Here is a 16,106-nt window from a genome sequence, read left to right on the forward strand (position 1 = left end):
TTTCACTTCGCTCTCGCTCACCCACGCGCAACAACGTTTGTGTTTCAACAGCTCTCTGCAACTCGTTGCATTTTTATGCAGACGCCGCAAATGCTTTAACAGTATGCTGTTAAACAACAGTGGAGTTACTCTAACAGCCATTGGGCTTAGCATTAACAGTGTATGGTTAGCTATGTTAATTACAATAAACGTTATTTTGAATTGTTCAAAAACAAGAAATTTTATATTATATTTAAAAATAATATAGATGAATAAAAATCAAAATAGCGACAAGTAAAATAATATAAAATGCCGTTTATAAATAAATAAAATATTGTGACAATAGTTTAGTTTTTTGTTCTTTTTGAATGGGGGAAAAAAATACAAATATTCTGGAATAGATTCTCCACCTATTTAAGCACTGCATTAACACGTCTCTTATCAACTGTGCAGCACTCAAAAGAGAAAGGCTAAGCAAGAAGAAGAATAATAGTAGAGGCACGAGATGCTGCGTGCTTTTCCTTCCTTCTATTAGTTTTTCTTTTCTTTCTATTAAATTTCAGATGCGGGCGCTTGGAGAAGCCAGCTGGACAACAATGGTAACCAGGACAGTCAAATAGCAGGACATGCCACGCCCCCTGCCCCGCTGCCAGTTAAGTCGCATACAGTGCACATGAATGCCGCTCGATGGCGTTCGCTACGTGTTTTGCCGCTTCACCTCCCTCCGCATTGGCATTGGCATCCTTGCCGAAGCTCAGGCGCTTTTGCTTAATGCCAAAGTGCAGGACAACAGCAGCAGCAGCAACGACAACGACAACAACAACAACAACAACAACTGCTGCAAGCTGCCTGGTAAACAACATAAACTATTTAGTCTATGCGTGCGTGTGTGTGGGCGTATGGGCGTATGGGCGTGGCCATGCATTGGTAACAAGCGTGGGCGGCATCTAACTGCTTGCATATACCCTACACTGAAGCTAAGTGCAACGGGGCATATCAGTGCTTAAAAGAAATATAAATGAAATTATATTAAAATACAAAAATATGTTTGATGATGTTTACATTGCGAAATATTTTATTTTAAATGTATTTACAACTCATAGAAAATAATCGTAAACATATTTTTATAATTGAAAAAATATGTAAATATATTTTTAAATTTTATAAATATATTTTTTAATTGTTCTTACTTGTATTTTGTGAACAAGAAAATGTTTTGTTTTAATATTTTGAGACGAAGTATAACTGTTTGATATTTCTTATAGGAAGAATAATTCAAATATGTCTTCGAATTAGGAGCAGATCCAATTGATGCCCCGTAGCTTATATACCATAACGTTTCTATTCAGGAAGTTTTTGGTATACTTCACGCTAAGTTTTCGATGTAAATTTCCATATTCCATATATGTAGTTGATTTGCCCTTTTATATATGAATATAGAGGATATTTGTGGGAGTTTAATCTCTTACAATTCAAGTCATACAAAATCATTTCCAATTGCATCCTCTCTCCTTCTCTCTCTCTATCTCTATACTACAAATTACAGGGTATTTTTAGGTTAGTTGCTCCTGGTATTGACCTGGCTTAAGTCTCCCCTTTGGCAATTCAAGCAAAACTCTTTGCCAATGTTTGCATCATAAAATATGGATTTAGTTCTGCATGCGTATGTATATATGTATATGTATATGTGTGTATGGGGGGCATGTGTGTATATGTATATGTGTGTATGTAACGGTCGAACGCACTTATCGATGGAAAATATGTTGCAATTGTTGTCATTGTTGGCAGCGCATTCACACTTGTTGCCGCTGGTCTCTGAATGCTGCAATCTTTTCTTCCTCTTCTACATAATATTCTTGTTCTTATTTTTCTTCTTTTTGTTCCTTTGTTAGCCCATACAATTAAAATACTTAAAAAAAACGAATTTAAGTTTTCTTAGCCAAGGCAAACATACTTTCGAGTGCTAAAATGTTTATTGAGCAGTTACATAACAAGCAGCTTTGTGTCATTCTTGCAGATTAACATTATATAGGAAAGTGAGATATTATGTTATGTTATGTTAGCTTAGAAAGAGAGAGAGAGGTCATGCTTAACATACATATTTCAGCAAGAATTACAGAATTTTTTACTGTATGTAAATTTTTGAACCAATCAGATTGAAGATTATAGATTTAAAGTATTAAGTTGATAGTTGTCAGTAAATAAAAAATATTTGTATTATTTAATTTAATTTTTTACTTTATGTGAATTTCGAAATTAATCAGATTCAAGATTATAGATTCAAAGCATACAGTTTCAGTGTTCAGAAAACGTATTTAATATTTTAAATTTCAGTTAATATTTAGCTCTGCTTAGGTTTTATAGTGCTCCTTTTTAAATTGCTTCATCCACGCTAAAGCATTTCGTGCTTAAGACTAAAATATGCAGCTTATCACATTATTATTATCAATTTGCCGCACCACTTTAAATAGATTTCCATAACTAGAGCAAATTGCATTAAAAGCAAATCGGATTTACTAAAAGATAAACTATATTACGAATGTGATTTTATTTTAACTGCTTTTCATTTGATACAGAAGTCGATTCTGGCTCACCAAATCATTTATTATTCAAATGTGGGTTACTAAGGCCAAAAAAAATAACATTTAATTTAAAAAAAATCCGCAAAATAAGCCAGCCAACTTGTTTCATAAAATATAAAAATGTTTAATACAAAAAATGAATCATTTAAAAAAATATACAAATCAAATTAAATCAATTAAACAAAGTTTAGTTCTGGATGTATTTTTGTAATGATTGATGTAAAAAGATCTAAGAATTTTAAATCCTAAAATGATGCACCTTATATTCTTAGATCGATTTACATCAACCATTCATTATCCAATTCATCCACTATTGATGTTAAGAATAAAAAATGTCAAATGTTATATTAAATAGCTATTTTTGAGCTCTCTCAGTATTACATATCTTAAAGTCTAACAGCTCTCTATTTAAACTTAATATTTTCTGCAACAGATTATTAATTTTAAATAAAATATATATAAAGTGTAACTAACTCAAATACATCTAAGATCTCCAACGACTTGAGTATTTTAGTTCATCTTATGTTTGGCCACTTTACCATCTCTCGCTACATCAACGAGTAAAGTCCTTGCTGGCGCTCAAATTTTGAGCTTATTTTTCTAACCCAAATCCGCAACTTTCACCCGATTTCTGAGTGCTGCACTTTCGCTCACTCTCACACGCCTTAAGCCACTTTCTATGCAAAATCTAATGCACCTTTAACTGTCTGAATATGATGAAGCATGGGCTGGCTCTGCTTGGCTTCTCTAGTTGGCTACCACTCAAACATGCTAACAGAGCCCGCTGCTGTTGCTGTTGCTGTAGCTGTAGCTGTAGCTGATAAGCTGCTGCTATCAACGCCTTACGCCCAACAGCCCCCCTCGCTGGTACACATCAAGCAGCGCAGCATCCGCTTCCGTTGCGCTGCAGCGTCAGCTTAGTATCCTGTTTTGCCCAGATTTACAGCTGAAACTCCTTGGTATTTCAAGTGCATGTGTGTGTGTGTGTGTTGGATGTGTGTGTGTGTCTGTTTATCTGTGGCGTTGCCGGAAAGTGAAACGTTTATGAAAACGTCCGGCTAGGCGTACCACAGCCCGCACACTCACACACACACATACGTATACACATCCTTAAGGCATGACCTTCTTTGGTTTCTGCTATGCTAAATTTCATATTAACTTTCATCAGCTAATTTCGCTAGCTGAACAATGCTTGAAGAATTTAATATCCTACTCGTTTCGCCGGACCCCTGGAACCCTGGCACCCTGAACACTGGACGCTGGCTAAGTGTGAATGGTAGCCATGAATCCTTTCCTCCTTTTCTCCAGCTCGGACTGGCCCTTGTCCCAAGATAAACAATCAAGTCTTGACCCAGTTCTATGCCACTCGTTTGCCTTGCCCTTTGTCATCATCATCGTCAGTAAAAGCAGCAGCAGAAGCAGCAGCAGCAGCTTTGACATGGAATAGTCACAAGAACAAAAAAACTACAACTAAAGTATGAAAAAAGCGAGCGAGTTGCAATGATACCCTGTAGATGAATAAAATTATATATGAACTAAATATATGAGATTAATTAGTATGAAAGTCATTGCAACGTTTTACATAAAAAAATAAAAAATAAAAACAATAAAAATATCATTTAAAAAAGACAAAATATCTAAGTTGAAAAGCCATAACTAACCTCTGTTAAAAATAAATTATAAACTTTGGATGATTATTAAAAAACTGTTCAAGGAAAAGTGAAAAAAAATTATTGTTTAAATATAATAAGAAATATATGAGAGCAATTGTAATAAGTTTACTGTGTGAAATGTTATAGCAGCTGAATAATTAACTGCGATTAAACAAATCCTGAAAATTGTTTAAAATATTCGTATGAATATAAACATAAAATATACTAAATGTGTTACTTAAACCTAAAATATACTAAATGGGTTAAAATATTTTAATGAGATAGATAAGATCTTAATCCTGCTGTATGCGGTTCAAGGTATTACTGGGTGAGACCGAGACTAGTTACTACTAGACTAGTTAAGCTTCAGGATCCTTCAGGATCGCAATGATAATCCGACGAAATAGAAGAGAAATTATTTATATAGTATCGCTTTCCCTAATCAAATATTAGGTCTTTATTTAATACATAAATGAAACAATAAAAAATTTAATAGACTTTCAAATCTTGCTCACTTTCTTTATATCCCATTCAAAATATTTTAATAGGGTATAAGAAAAACGAAATTTTCGTAAGAATGAGATGAAAAATCCGCCAAGTTTACATGCAGAAATGTGCGCTAACCCAAAAATTGAGACAGCTTTGCCCCGTTGAACACACTCACACACACGAACTCACACATTTACAGCACACACACACATATATAACCCAATATATTTGACTATAATACAATTTCTTTTTGTTTTCGTTTAGAGTTGGCCTGGGGCTAGGAGCTAGGTGCATGGTATATGGGCTCTGATGAGTGGGTGAGTGGGTGGGTGGGAGGCCAAAGTGCAGTCAGACAGCCATTGGATCATTTGTCTTGGCATTGTTGCCTTTTACAGATTTCTTTTTCCTGCTGCTTTTTATTGCTACTGCTGCTGCTGCTGTTGCATGAAAGTTTCGGCTTCGTAGAGCTGCAATGGGGCTTATGGGCTTATAGGCAGCTTATAGGACAGTCGAAGCAAACGAAAATGAAAGTATGCAAATAGTAGTTGACAGTTTGGCAAAGTTTTGCTCAAAAAAGTCAAGAACGATAAAAATAGATAACTTTGAATAAATAGACAAACACATTTGAGCGAGTCAATAAGTATTAGAAAACACTTAAGAAGAGATGGGCTGGCAAACGGAATGAAAAAAATGTATAAAAAAGTTAATCGAGGTAGGTTGATAAAGACGGGTAAGACGCATTAAAAAAAAAAATGTTTTTAATAAATTTAAGGTTAATATAAACAATATAACAATATAACAATATAACACTATAACACTATAACACTATAACACTATAACAATATAACAATATAACAATATAACAATATAACAATATAACAATATAACAATATAACAATATAACAATATAACAATATAACAATATAACAATATAACAATATAACAATATAACAATATAACAATATAACAATATAACAATATAACAATATAACAATATAACAATATAACAATATAACAATATAACAATATAACAATATAACAATATAACAATATAACAATATAACAATATAACAATATAACAATATAACAATATAACAATACAACAATATAACAATATAACAATTTAACAATATAACAATATAGCAATATAACAATGTAACAGTATAATAATATAAAAATCTTCTACATAATTAAAAAATTTAATTAAAAATATTTTGAAAATTTATAAAACGATTAGGGGCAATTCATACTTAAGTACTACGTTAAACTAGCTTAAGATCATATCAATAATCTTTAAGAATCGGTGTAGGGTATCGCTTCAAAAAATCTAAAAAAAAAAAGTAAAGAAAACTATAAAAGAAATTTCACCAAAAATTACAATCTCACACAGACTCACACGCACACAATTTAGCCAACGATACGAAACAAAAAAGCAAGAAAAAAATAAAAGCTAACAGAGCAACAGAATCAGGGACCTGACTCTGACGCTGAATGTTCGGAGCAAATGAAGGTGTCAAAATGACAGGCAGACAGCAGCAGCAACAGCAGAAAAAAAGAAAATAAAAACAGAGCAGGGAAAGAAACGAAGGCCTCGGACAGACACACACACACACACATACACACATGGATAGACGCCTGCCTGGCTGGACGTGCAGTGCAGATGGATGGATGGCTCTGTTGCAGTGGATGGCAGAGCACAGGGTATATATATATATATACATATATGTATATATAGAGGGTATAGCAAAGGGATAGTCTGTCTGCCTGGTTAACTGTATAAACGCCAAAACGACAGCAGCAGCAGCGGCAGCAGCAGCTAACTTGCGCCATCAACAAGGACAACAAAAACAATAACAAAACACAGACTACATAATTGTATCTGTTTCTATGTATCTATACGCTGGACCCCGTGCATTGTGTTGCAGTTACGTGCTCGATGGTCCAGCAAAATGGCGAAATAAAAAGTGAATGAATGGAACCTAAAGCCCTGGCTAAAAACTCACTTTGTGACACCGTTGGCTGAGACGAATGGCAAATGCTCTCAGTGAATGGAAATCAACAGAGATTTCTTAGAGGAAGTTCTACATTTGAAAGATATATTGCTTATAAGCTGATTTTAATAAAATCTATAGAAAATAGAATAGATGATAAAATAGAATTTGGAATATTCTCTGATTAAAATATCATAGTCATATATATGTATATTAAATAATTTTGAAAAAATATGTTGTTAGGGCTTCATATCCAAGACTTAACAGCAACATACAGCAGTTTAAGACTTAACATTTTAAGGCTTAACAGCTTATCCGAAGAGTTTAAGATTAATGTTACATGAATGCCTAACAATTTGATACTTAACAATTGAAGACATTTAGTTAAAAGAAGAAAACACACAAAAATAAATAAATAAACAAATAATAACATCTAGAAACGAACAATTTCCAAATCCACTTTTATATCTCTTCTATATACTTGTCAATAGCTATACAATATATTTAAAGGTTTTTATTGTATATACTTAATTAGCATATGAATTTCTTTTAACAGCGTAAAGTTAAAATAAAAGTAATAAAATTGATGAAATAAATGATTAAATATGTTCACAGGAATTAGAAGCATATAAAAGTATACCTCCCACGATATAAAAAATAAATTAATTAAAATGTATAATAATATAATCGCTTTCTATCAAACTGAGTTTAAAGAAATTAGAAGCATATAAGCATTTCTCTTATATAGTATAAAACATAAATTAAATCCAATGTATAAAAACATAATAATTTTATCTTAAACTGGATTTCCCCTATTCAGAGACTTTTAAAGAATGCTTGCTCGAAATAAATAGAAATTTAATTACAATAATTCAGGTCTATTTCAAGGTTAAAAACAAATAGCACTATTAAATGTTCGAAAAAAAATCATAAACAGTATCATCATTATATCAACTCAAAGGCAACTTGAATACTAAAATCAAGCAATATCGAAACAAAATTGATTATTTCTGTTACCCAACGAACCTTTCAGCCTACCTGTTAAATATTCTATATTCAAAGAAAAAAAAAACTCTCATCAATAAACTCTATAAAATTTTAATAGCCCATAACAGTAAGTTGGTAGCACGAGCTCGATAAATTATGCGCCGTAGTTACATTAAATATTTGGCTAAAATAACCTCAACAGCCCATCAATCTTGTCTGTGTGAGCCACCCTCTGAAAATATAGAGTATATATATGGCCGTCTATAGGGACAGAGGGGCGGCAAAAAAAAAAAAAAAATAAAGCTTAAAGACTTTGGCCAACTACTGACATGATGGCCGAATGCCAAAGCGGATTTAAGTTGTAGCGAAACTTTAAATGAGTTCAAGATTGTAGATTTATCCCAGCCACGCCCACCATTTGTGCGAGGCTGGGCGTGCCCGATGAAGCGTAATGATGATGACTTTGTTAGATTGATTGATGGCTGGCACATAGAGATTGAGCGGAGCAGAGGGCGGACAGGCGTGGCAAGGCACAAATAGACAATTTACAATGTACAATTTACACTTGAAAATTTCCCCCCAAAAAAATAAAGAAGGAAAATGTATATATGTAATATATTTAGAAATGTATTTGAATTTCGCATTACTCATACGCCGCGTTATTAATAAATAGGGCGAAAACGCATCAGCAGATGACAAATTAAATTTTCATATATTCGTTCGGTTTTGTTTGCTGCACTTTTTTATGTCACTCATGAACCGGAAATGCCGCCAAGGTTTCTGTTCGGGCACGAATAATTTCAGCTCAGTCGCAATGGATCAGTGGACGGGCGTGCATCGGGCGTTCATAATACGCGCCTACTATAGAAATAATGATTCCATAAGCACAGCGCAGCGCATGTTCAAGAAACAGTTCAGCATTTATCAGATCCCGCCCACAAATGTGATCAAGAGCTGGCTACGGCACTTCGAGTGCACGGGCTCCTCCCAAGCGGGCGGCTGCACGGCGCGTTCCTCCCTTCCCGTACGATCTTTTATACATATATATATTACAATTATGAGAGTGAAACGAGTATATTAGCTCTGGACAGTGTGTTTTTCGTCCGTCTGTCTGTCTGTATGCATGCAAACTGGAATTATAATATAAACTGTAATATGAAAGTGACGATTTTCCGTCATTCGGCTCGTGAATGAGCATTCTGCAGTCGGTAACGCCCGACTGACACGCACTTACTCTTACTATATACTAATAACATTATCTTCTCTTGCAGCAAATCTTCTGCACCATTTGCAACCAGTGCCTGAGCAATGAGAAGAATTTCGGCAGCTCCATTAAATAGTTTAAGTAGATTTTGAGTATTCAATTCTTTTCTATAGCTTAGTTTACTCTTCTTCTTCAATGTTTTATATAATAAACATGTACTTTTGTTCTATTCTGCTAATTAACAAGTTTGCTGAACATTTTATATCAACACTTTTGACTGCTGCCAGCCTGCCAGGCTGCTTTCTGTGGTGTGGCATATCAAACGCTCGACATTTTCACCCTCTGACGGAGGTTCTCGCACATTTGTCTGTCATGCTTGGCAAAAGAACGTCGCTGCGCTTGGTTTCTCGCGAAATTGAAAGAGATCCCAAATTCTTTTGACTGACAAATGTCTAAATTTTGCAGCACTTTTTTATAGAAATGTATACACAATATTTATATGCTTTATTTGATTGTTAAATATTTTTGTACTTGTATATTACATATTGACCTACAATATTAATAGCACGGAAATATTTACAAAATAAATACATTAATGCACCAACAAATGGTATTTGTTTAATTAATTACATTGTTGTTATATAGGCCAACTGTAAAATGTTTACGAAACAAGTGAGAGTGCTCTAGTCGGGAAATATCAAATATCTTTTCTCTCCTGTACATAGATGGCTGTCAAACAGCACACACACACACATATAAATATACTTATGTATATATGCCTAATCATCTTCTCTCCTTGTGCTGGGCTAATGGTCTTTGCTATGCCAGCCTAATTGCTGAACAACTTTTCTTCTATATGCACTTTCCTAATCAGATTTAGAGTGTGTTAATGACATTTATATGTGTTGGTTTACTGTATTTGTACTAAAAGGTTTAGTAGAGCTGCAAAGCTATCGATGCTATTCGCTGGCTCTTTTCATTGACGGTTTCATAGTACTAAAACGTTTATTTTTTTTTTTATGAATAAAAATATTTTATTATTTCCTTAAAACATAAATAATAAAATTACAAAATAAAAAAGCTTTCCCTTGCTCTTAAAATACTTAAATAGTGACCATAAATTAAATAAGCTAATTTTGTAAAGTTAATTAGGCGACAAAGATGAATAATAATATTGAATACTGCAATTAAAGCTTGGGTTTATATTGTATATGATATTAAAATACATATACATATATTATGCAATATTATGCAACTTATTTCTAGGGTACTCAAAAGCAAATTTATATTAAATCTTTGTATAAGTAGAGTGTGCTCATAATATTTATGATTCATATCAGCCGCATTACTTTATGAAGTGTGACACGCCCCCTTCTGCTTTCTACCTTTTCACAACACCATAATACTCTGGGTCAAGGTATGTTCCAGTTGCTTAGCTGTTCTATGCTCTGCTCCTCCATAACCTTCAGCAACTGCGGTTAAAGTATTTCAACTGCTGCGAACAGTTGCTGAGGTCTAGTTGACTAGGTTCAACTTTCGAGTTTGGTCGAATCATATATTTGAGAAACTACTCAAAATATATTTAGCTAGCAAAACCTAAGCATATTTCCTTAAATCATATAAAGTATAATATCAAAACATCTTCAGAAAAAGAAAGGTTCTAAGATAAGTGAATAATATTATTCGTGAGTGCCCATACTCAATCAATTTGTGCCATTCAATATTCCCATTGACTCCTTTCAGATAACATTTGAAATTCCTTGGAGGTGCAAGTAATTAGAATGTTACCATGGCAACGTCTGCGTCTTCGTCCCAAATATTGGTTCTATTTCCTATACAATGATCCATCCTTCGGAGAGTTCATGAAGTGTAGTGCATTCTTTGTTTTGGGAATATGTGTGCTGAGACGTCTAGGAAAGGACTTTCCAAATCTGTCGGTCCAGTTTGAAAAGTTACTGCAGTCCTAAATGAAGTCGTAGGCGAAATGGCATTAGAACTGCATCAAGTTTATCTTTTTCCCTTAATTTGGCATTGCAAATTGTGTGAAACAATTAAGTAGTATATTCGTAAATAAATTTTTTTTTTAATGAAACATTTTTACAGAGACTTTCATAATGTACGGCTTGCGTTTGTTGCAATGGAAATATGGGTAAGATATGTGATCTATTCGTATACATACATTCTAAAAGCTTAGACATATGTGATCTCTTGGTTAAGCTTGTTAGAAACGAACATTTGGCATTATATGCTCGATTGGCTCTTTAGAGCTTGTTAGATGCAGTTTCTTTAGCAACAATTAGAGGATGGAAGGCTCGTATTGGGCGAAATAATCAACAATTGACTCTCAACTCATTCAAATAAAGTTTATAAGAAATTGGCTTTTTATTTAAAAAGTAATATACTTTCTTTGTGATATTTCTTGGTCTTATCCGTCCATCCATTGTATATTGCTGACAGTGGATCGTGTATAGAAGATAGAGCATATTGTGCGCTCATTAAGATAATCTTGTACATTAAGAATTTCAAAATTGAGTATACAAGTTATTGCAGATCTCTTTAACTTTACTTTACAACTCTTTACCTACACATTATATATACAGTCGAAAATCGATAATTTGTGCCCCGATAACTCAAAAATCACTAAATATCACAAATTCTTCTCCCTCGAAACATTGTTGGGACTCGACTAAAATATTTATATGCAGTGAGAAATCAATATATCTTTAAAAATGGACTAGTTAAATTACTGTCGAACGCTTCTGCATCCTTATGAAAACATTCATTCATGAAAACATTTTGAATCGCGAAAGTCTATTATGCGTTCGATAGCACCCAACTTTAACATTTCTGGTACACATATCTTATTTGAATTCCATTAAACATAATTTATGCTTATAATTTTACCTATAATGTCAAAGCATATTTCTCAAGAGCCTCCTCCAGCCTGGCTTTTCCTTTCAGTGGCGAGTTAATCAAAGCAAATCAAAAGTCCAAGAGCTTATGGCATTTGCAAGCTTTTTCATTTATGGCATCAGCTAGCTGACATCTACGCCCATTCTGGGGCTGGGGGCGCTGTCAATTTGAAGTCAGCTAAAACTCATATTAGCTTTGGCCATCAGCAAATGCCTCACATAACTTACGCGCTCCCCCGCTCCTGCCCGTCCTTTGTTGGTGCCTTAAAAAAAAATAAAATAAAAATGTCCACTTCAAGGCGATGTCAGCCAGCTGTCAGCATGTCATATCAAAGGAAAGATATATGTATGTGTGTATGTATATGTATGTACATATGTTTTCCTTACGAGTAGCCTCACGGTTATTAACGGTTAAGTATTATGCTTACAGATTACAATCGGAAAACGCGCATAAGGCTTTAAGATACAGCATTAGTTTGAGTTACATATACATACGTACGTACATTAGATATATGAGCGGGGCACATAAAATTAGGTGCCTCCTGCCCGCATTCCATCCAGTCACCTGCTACGGCAGACATAAAAAACCTCCCAGGAGTTGGTTGGGTGGCGCGGGAAAGCGAGGGGCGGCGGGGTGGGGGTGGGAAGGATGCCGGAAAGCAACGTCAACGGCACAGCCAACGGTTCTTGCTATCATAATTTCGAAATGACAGGTAATTTGGGCCACAACAACAGGCGGGTGGGCGTGGTCGTCGACGTGGGCTTTGGCATGCCGGGCAGGAAGACCCGAGATGAAGTGCGAGCGCCAAATGGGAAAATGATGCGAGTTTATTAAGTACCGTTACTCAAAGTGTGTACCGAAAATCCTCACAAGAATTTATGATGCGCAATTTTCCAAAAAAAAAAAAGAGAGAAAACGAAAACTCACAAATTTATATTGTAAATATATGAAAAGGTGCAGACGTGGTGGGCGCGAGCTTTGTGCTATCTGTGCTATCTCTAAATGATATAAGCACACGAACATGCAACTAATGAGTGGAGCTTGTGGAGCTCGAATTGCGCCACCCGCACCACCAGCACCTGTCCCATTCAATCAGAGCACTAGCTGTAGCTGCTGCCATAAACTCAATTCAGATGCTCGGCGCTTGTCTTAGCTTTAAATTTCAATTGAAATTTAGAGCGCAGCTACGTGTAGTTGGCTCATAAAAGTTCAAATTCTTTCGACTAGTGCCTGGGAGTTCAACTGTCCTTAAATGCCTTTCTTTTATGGCCCAGAACGTTGTGCCATGGCAGAGCGGAAAGTAAATCAAGTTTAATTTGAAATAAAGCTGTCACCGAGTTGTCAATGCATTAATCAATGCCTAAATAGAAAGGCTGCTCTGTGCGGGCTTATTTCAAGAATTTTAATTTGTTTTTCGTTGTGCCTAGAGCGGGGTGAAGGAGCCATTGATGAGTTTTCGTAAAACTATAGGAAATGAAGAAAAATACACTATATTCATATTATGTATGCAGAATAAATAAAATCCACAGGGGATTATCCTTCCCAATAAATACACTCTGTAAACACTATTGAGAACTAAATAATAAAAAAAAAAAAATAATAATAATAAAGGAAATTTTCGGCTATGTATAGCTGTGGAATACTCTTCTAATGAATCTATTGAACTTAAATATTCAATTACATATTTTTTGTATACAAAATATAAATTTATTTATATAACTTATATATATATATATTTTTTTTTTTTGGTTCTATTATTTTTATTATTTTATTTTTTCCAAAAATAATCCATCATAAAGTCTTACTTTAAAATATATAATAATATTTAATAAAATATATAAATGAATTTTAATTAACCTTTCAATGTTTTCCTTAAATTTCTGCATAGAGTTTATAATCAATTGTTACATGTTTTACTTAAATTTATATTTATATATTTTACTTATATTTATATTTATAAATTTTAGTGTATCTCATTTATTTATTTATTTTTTAAATTTTACACTTATTTGTTATTTATTATATTAATTAAATACATTTTTGTTTCATATTTATTTTATATATATTCAGTATTTGTAATTTATAGGATTGTATATTATTTTTATTTTATAAATATTTCGGTATTTAATATTTAATTCTTGTTTTTTTTTTGGCATTTATGTTAATATGATTTAGATAGTTAATTTTTAGTTTTATGTCGAAAAAGAACTTTTAAAACTGTCTTTATGACTGAAACGAAGAACGCTTAAATTCTGTAACATTTTATTTATTTCACAGTTTAATTTTATTATACTTGTATGTATTTGCTCTGCAGTCTGAATTTTCCTTGCTTAAGCATATTTTCGCCTTTAATTGTGTTTCAACATTCGCACAGTCGGCTTTTGCATAAGTACATATATATATTATAAATATAATCCCTTGATAACCCGCTCGCATAAATCATTACGAGAAACCTTGTAGGATATTTTCTGCATTTAACGATTCACTGTTAAAAATGCTTCCCTATTGATGCCAAAATATTTATTGTAAGATATTTTTTCATAATGTGGGATTATCTGGGCACATGTCTTGCCACGATTTATGTGTGTCAAGAATCAAGCACACACACACACAACACACCAAACGAAGAAGAAGAAGAAGAAGATAGCAGGAAGTGCCAGCTTTAAGCTCTTAGGAAATTGAATTCTTAAGCTTTATTGTTTTACTGGCCTCCGCCCCTGGCTGCCATGTTGTAGGCCGAAAAAGGAGCGCATGCAAAGCAAGGACTTGCTCGGCGAGAACATGGAAGTGAATAAAACTGCAGCAAAAGCAATTTTCATAAATATTTAATGGATAACGGCGGAAAAAATAAGCACAGAACGGGACCGAGCAACACTGAAGCGGGACAGACGACATCAGAACAGAGATGCAGATGTCCTGACTTGTCTCTGTCCTTTCCGTGTATTGTAATGTATCGCATAGATATATGAGCTGCACAGATGTCACACACACACACACACACACACTTATCCATATATATGCTATATATCAGCTTTGTGTATGCTCATATACTATATATAAATCTCGGCTTTTAGTTGGTATCATTAAACGGGATTTCATGCTGCCTCCGCCCAGGCTGGCCAAAGTCCTTCAAGGGAAGGCCATTACAGCCGGCAAAAATCATAACAATAAAAGCGAGACACCCAGCCAGGGGAGTACTGCATGCGATTCGAGGGAGGGGCGTGACAGTTGGGGGCTGGTAGCTGCTCTTACTTAATCGATGATGATGAATAATTGATTCGTGCGAAGCGCCCAAGCATGGAAATGAAAATGTCGGTTGGCTGGTAGATTGTTCTGCCTCCCGCCTCGCCATTCTCTCCCTCTCTCTCTCTCTCTCTCTCTCGCTCTTATATATCTATCTGTGTGTAAGTGTGTGTGTAAGAGTGTGTAACGAGTGGCAAATTTCAGGAAACGGAAATGGCAATTGCAGGCAACGCAAATGTGAAGTTGTGCGCTAAATGAAATGCCAACACAGCAACACGGCAAGAAACACGGAAACAGAAATGTGGACAGCAAATTTACAGCAACAAAGCCAAAAGAGCTGAGACCAGCTCAAGAGGCGAGACGGAGAGAGTGAGGAAAAGCTGCCAGAGCTCCGGCAAAAGAAAACGAAACGCCAAGTTACACAATTCTCTCGGTATTTAAATTTGATTCTCAAGCTCTCTATTTAAATGGTTTTTTGAGAGTGAGAGGCAAATGCGAAGCACAAAGGTAAATACAGCCAAAACTTTTTAGATCAACGGCAGGCGAAAGAGTAAGCATGGTAAATACCTAAGCCAAGCAGCTAAAGCTAAAATTACAAACTGATTGTTAAGTGTATAATATTTAATGAGATTTCTATATAAGAAGTGAATCGTTTAACTGTTGAATTGCTTTGCAGGCAAGTATAAAAAGGTTCAAGCTGTCTACTTAGAAATTCTTAATTGAATGTCTGACATTTTTAAACGTATTTAAAAGTCTATTCCCTGAAAACCTGAAAAAAATGTTTATATCTTTAGATGAGTTTATCAATTTTCGAAAAAAAAATTCCTTTTGGCTGATTTGAATAGGTTTGAGTGTATCAAATTTAATTTTTATTCAAATTGTATGATTGTAAAGAGTTTATACTATGAACCCATTGAAAATGAGAGATCAGGTTATAATGATTTTGTTTATTCTAATATTTAAAGCAATTATTTTTATTCTATTTTAAATATTTAAAAAATTGTTGAACGAATTTAAAAATGGTAAACATTTACAGATATGTTGACAGCGTCGTTAGTCTCACTGA

General features: G+C 34.2%; 2 protein-coding genes and 3 long non-coding RNA genes across 5 annotated transcripts in view; 4 read left to right on the forward strand and 1 right to left on the reverse strand.

The window, feature by feature from the left end:
* The window catches only part of sm (heterogeneous nuclear ribonucleoprotein L), a 196,375-nt gene that overhangs the window by 155,738 nt on the left and 24,531 nt on the right, over nt 1-16,106 (reverse strand). The window lies entirely within an intron of this gene.
* The window catches only part of LOC149091168 (uncharacterized), a 184,245-nt gene that overhangs the window by 27,600 nt on the left and 140,539 nt on the right, over nt 1-16,106 (forward strand). The window lies entirely within an intron of this gene.
* Nucleotides 8,426-9,495, forward strand: LOC108653271 (uncharacterized). The gene is made up of 2 exons (XM_018103631.3): nt 8,426-8,704; nt 8,952-9,495. Exons 1-2 carry the CDS (start codon nt 8,426-8,428, stop codon nt 9,018-9,020), a joined length of 348 nt encoding a protein of 115 aa, XP_017959120.2. The 3' UTR covers nt 9,021-9,495.
* On the forward strand, nt 10,351-10,966 carry LOC115561866 (uncharacterized). The gene is made up of 2 exons (XR_003979988.2): nt 10,351-10,569; nt 10,628-10,966. It is a non-coding gene; the product is annotated as an uncharacterized LOC115561866 (long non-coding RNA).
* LOC149091169 (uncharacterized) lies at nt 11,994-12,719 on the forward strand. The gene is made up of 2 exons (XR_016197053.1): nt 11,994-12,142; nt 12,227-12,719. It is a non-coding gene; the product is annotated as an uncharacterized LOC149091169 (long non-coding RNA).

The sequence above is a fragment of the Drosophila navojoa genome, chromosome 5 (genome assembly GCF_054131105.1).
Source record: "Drosophila navojoa isolate 15081-1374.11 chromosome 5, UAZ_NAV_1.0, whole genome shotgun sequence".
NCBI lineage: Eukaryota > Metazoa > Arthropoda > Insecta > Diptera > Drosophilidae > Drosophila > Drosophila navojoa.

Bases quoted from the DNA above. Each gene is read 5' to 3' on its own strand.
- LOC108653271 (XM_018103631.3), top strand. From the start codon at position 8,426: ATGTCACTCATGAACCGGAAATGCCGCCAAGGTTTCTGTTCGGGCACG. The intron at 8,705-8,951 runs GTACGATCTTTT...CTTCTCTTGCAG, and splicing joins CGGCGCGTTCCTCCCTTCCC to CAAATCTTCTGCACCATTTG.